Raw genomic sequence first — 2615 nt, 5'->3', positions numbered from 1 at the left:
CGTAGAGCAGACCTGGACCGGTTCTGGTTGGAGACGGTACGCAATGCATGGTCCCTTTGTGTATTAGTGACTTTGACTTCGCCATTATTACTTTATCTGTAGGACAAAGACTTCTTGACACATCGTAACAGGAGAAACACAGGTGTTGGCTGGATTCCATTTGGCTGGTTTGGTGTCAGGGTTCTGGTATTGTGTGTGTGTGTGTGTGTGTGCTGGCTCGCTGCCACACTGTGATGGCTCACTGGGATGCTTGAAATGAATGGAGCCATTGTTAAATGTTCTTGGTAACACCTGTTCGTTCCCAGCTGTGCCAAGTCAGAATCTGTCTGTTGTGAAGAGATCACCGGCTATTAACCGCACTACAATGGACGAGACCTTGTAAAATAACGACACGCTTTCTTATTCCTGCAGCTTTTGTGTCTCGTGGGCGAAGCGTTCGACGACCACAGCGACGACGTGTGCGGTGCCGTCATCAACGTGCGAGCCAAAGGAGATAAAATAGCAATATGGACCACAGACTTCGAGAACAAAGAGGCCATTACGCACATAGGGTGAGAGTGGGACGCTTCGGTTATTGATGGAGAATTAGCAGCCCTTCAACCGTAGTGTAAACAACGTTCATGAGCACGCTCTAGAACAATCGGGTGAACACATGCAGATGATACCAAAACAGTAATAGTAATTCATAATATTGGCTCAAATGCTTCATTTTCCCGCCCAAAAAGAGTAATTCTGTTTGGGTGTATAGTGTTGTGTATATATCGCATCTGTTCATACATTAATTGGAAAATGAATAGATTTTATTATGACGGGTAAGGATTCTTATCCCCAGTTATTAACCCTTTAACACCTAATCCTCAAAATGTTTTTTTTGAGTGAAATTACCCTAGTAATTGTTGATTGTTTGACGTGCAACTTGTCAGCTTTCAGAAACCGTTGGAATTTTTCTGCACAAACAGTCGCATAATTACAGTAACGCAAACGTGTCGTCTGCAATGCGCTCAGTGTTAAAGGGTTAAATGTGTGGATTTTATGTTTGTTACGTTATTTATCGTTTATTGAATTATGCATTTTTAGATTTAATATAATATAGCACATGTTAATCTTGTGTTTTTCCTGTCTAGGCGTGTGTATAAGGAGAGATTAGGTGTTCCGCAGAAGGTGATCATCGGATACCAGTCACACGCCGACACGGCCACAAAGAGCGGCTCCACAACCAAGAACAAGTTTGTTGCCTGAGGATTGTTCACCGAATCATCTTTTTTTTTTTTTTTTTCCCTGGCACCAAGCACAGATTTTCTGTTTGTTTGTTTGTTTGTTTTCCACCCCACAAATGTAAAGCACTATTTCTGTGAAATGTTTTGAAATTTAAGATATAAAAAATTATTCTTTGGTTTGCCTACTCACCATTTGACCAAAGCTTTGTTTTATGGTGAAGATTACAAGCAGTTAAAATGTAGCACTATGATATCTTTTGTGGTGGTGGGCTGAGTGTGTTCCGTTTTGTACTCTGGTGCGTTGATTTATTCCGCCTGTAGTGTATATAAATAATTTTTCAGTCATTAAACATTAAAGAGAAAAAACAAAGAAGAAAAACAAACAGCCAAAAAAAAATCCTTTAGTATTTAAAATGTTGAAAGTGAACATGATTTAACTATAGATCCTATTTTCAAAGAATAATAATTGAAAGAATATTTTGGGTTGGCAGTTTAACATAATTAAGCCACTTTATTGCCTCTTAAAACCTAGTTGTGAGCAAGAGGCCTCAGTTTGAACTCTTGCTTCTTGTCAGCTTATTCAAAATGTGAACTAATTAAAATTTAAATGTTCAGGATTTGAATGACAAGTGGAGAATGTTCAGAAACGTTTTTGAATTTGAGTTCTTTGCCACACAAGTAAAGAGGACTTGCACTGAAACTGAACTACTACAAGCTTTATAGTACATGAATATTACATCATTTGTACCACAGTATTTATGAGGATATTTTCTAAATGCACATGCTAAATACATATTTTAGTAACCACGCAGGTCACGTGACGTAAAGAAAGATGTTTACTTAAGTCTGCGAGTTAACCTTTTTCTTTCAGTTCAAGTTTTGATGATATTGATGATAAAAAAAAGAATAAGAATTATTAAGTTTTCCAGATTTTGTTATATATATGTAATATGACATAAAAACAAGTACATTTTTTTTTTGGAGAGATTTAACCGTGCCTGCTGCGTCTTTCTGAGCAGTGAATGTACAAATGTGTTGAATAAATATATGCAGTGTATTGTGCTCTGATTACCATCTTGACTGATGACATTATTCCACTTGTACGCTCACTTATTTCACACCACAGAGTGGGAGTGAAGTAGAGTTTTAGGTTGCAAAAAAGTCATACTTAAGCATGTCGTCCAAAATTTGTCAAAAAAGTCATACTTTAGTCAGTTTATTAGGCTATTTTATCTATATACACTGAGAATAGGAACAAAAACCTAAAGCTGCTGTTTAGTTTTGCATATAAACTTTTTACTTTATTCTTTTTTGTATGCGTGCCCTGGACAGGTGTTCGGGTCGGGGGGGCCTGGTTTGTCCTGGACACAAGCAAGGGGGGGTTCAAGGAAAAAAGGT

The 2615-nt window shown here is 37.8% G+C and overlaps 1 protein-coding gene across 1 annotated transcript in view; it reads left to right on the top strand.

Annotated features, from left to right (window-relative positions):
- Window positions 1–2272, top strand: part of LOC131473038 (eukaryotic translation initiation factor 4E-1A-like) — a 6151-nt gene extending 3879 nt beyond the window's left edge. The window contains exons 5-7 of the mRNA XM_058650554.1: window positions 1–36; window positions 412–551; window positions 1125–2272. The exon at window positions 1–36 is cut by the window's left edge and continues 78 nt beyond it. Coding sequence (XP_058506537.1) covers window positions 1–36; window positions 412–551; window positions 1125–1239 — 291 coding nt within the window. The 3' untranslated portion in view covers window positions 1240–2272. The remainder of the gene's footprint in view (window positions 37–411; window positions 552–1124) is intronic.
- The last annotated feature ends 343 nt before the right edge of the window (window positions 2273–2615 follow it).

The sequence above is a fragment of the Solea solea genome, chromosome 14 (genome assembly GCF_958295425.1).
Source record: "Solea solea chromosome 14, fSolSol10.1, whole genome shotgun sequence".
NCBI lineage: Eukaryota > Metazoa > Chordata > Actinopteri > Pleuronectiformes > Soleidae > Solea > Solea solea.
Note: the sequence above shows the minus strand (reverse complement) of the source record. Positions and strands in the feature narration are given on the sequence as shown.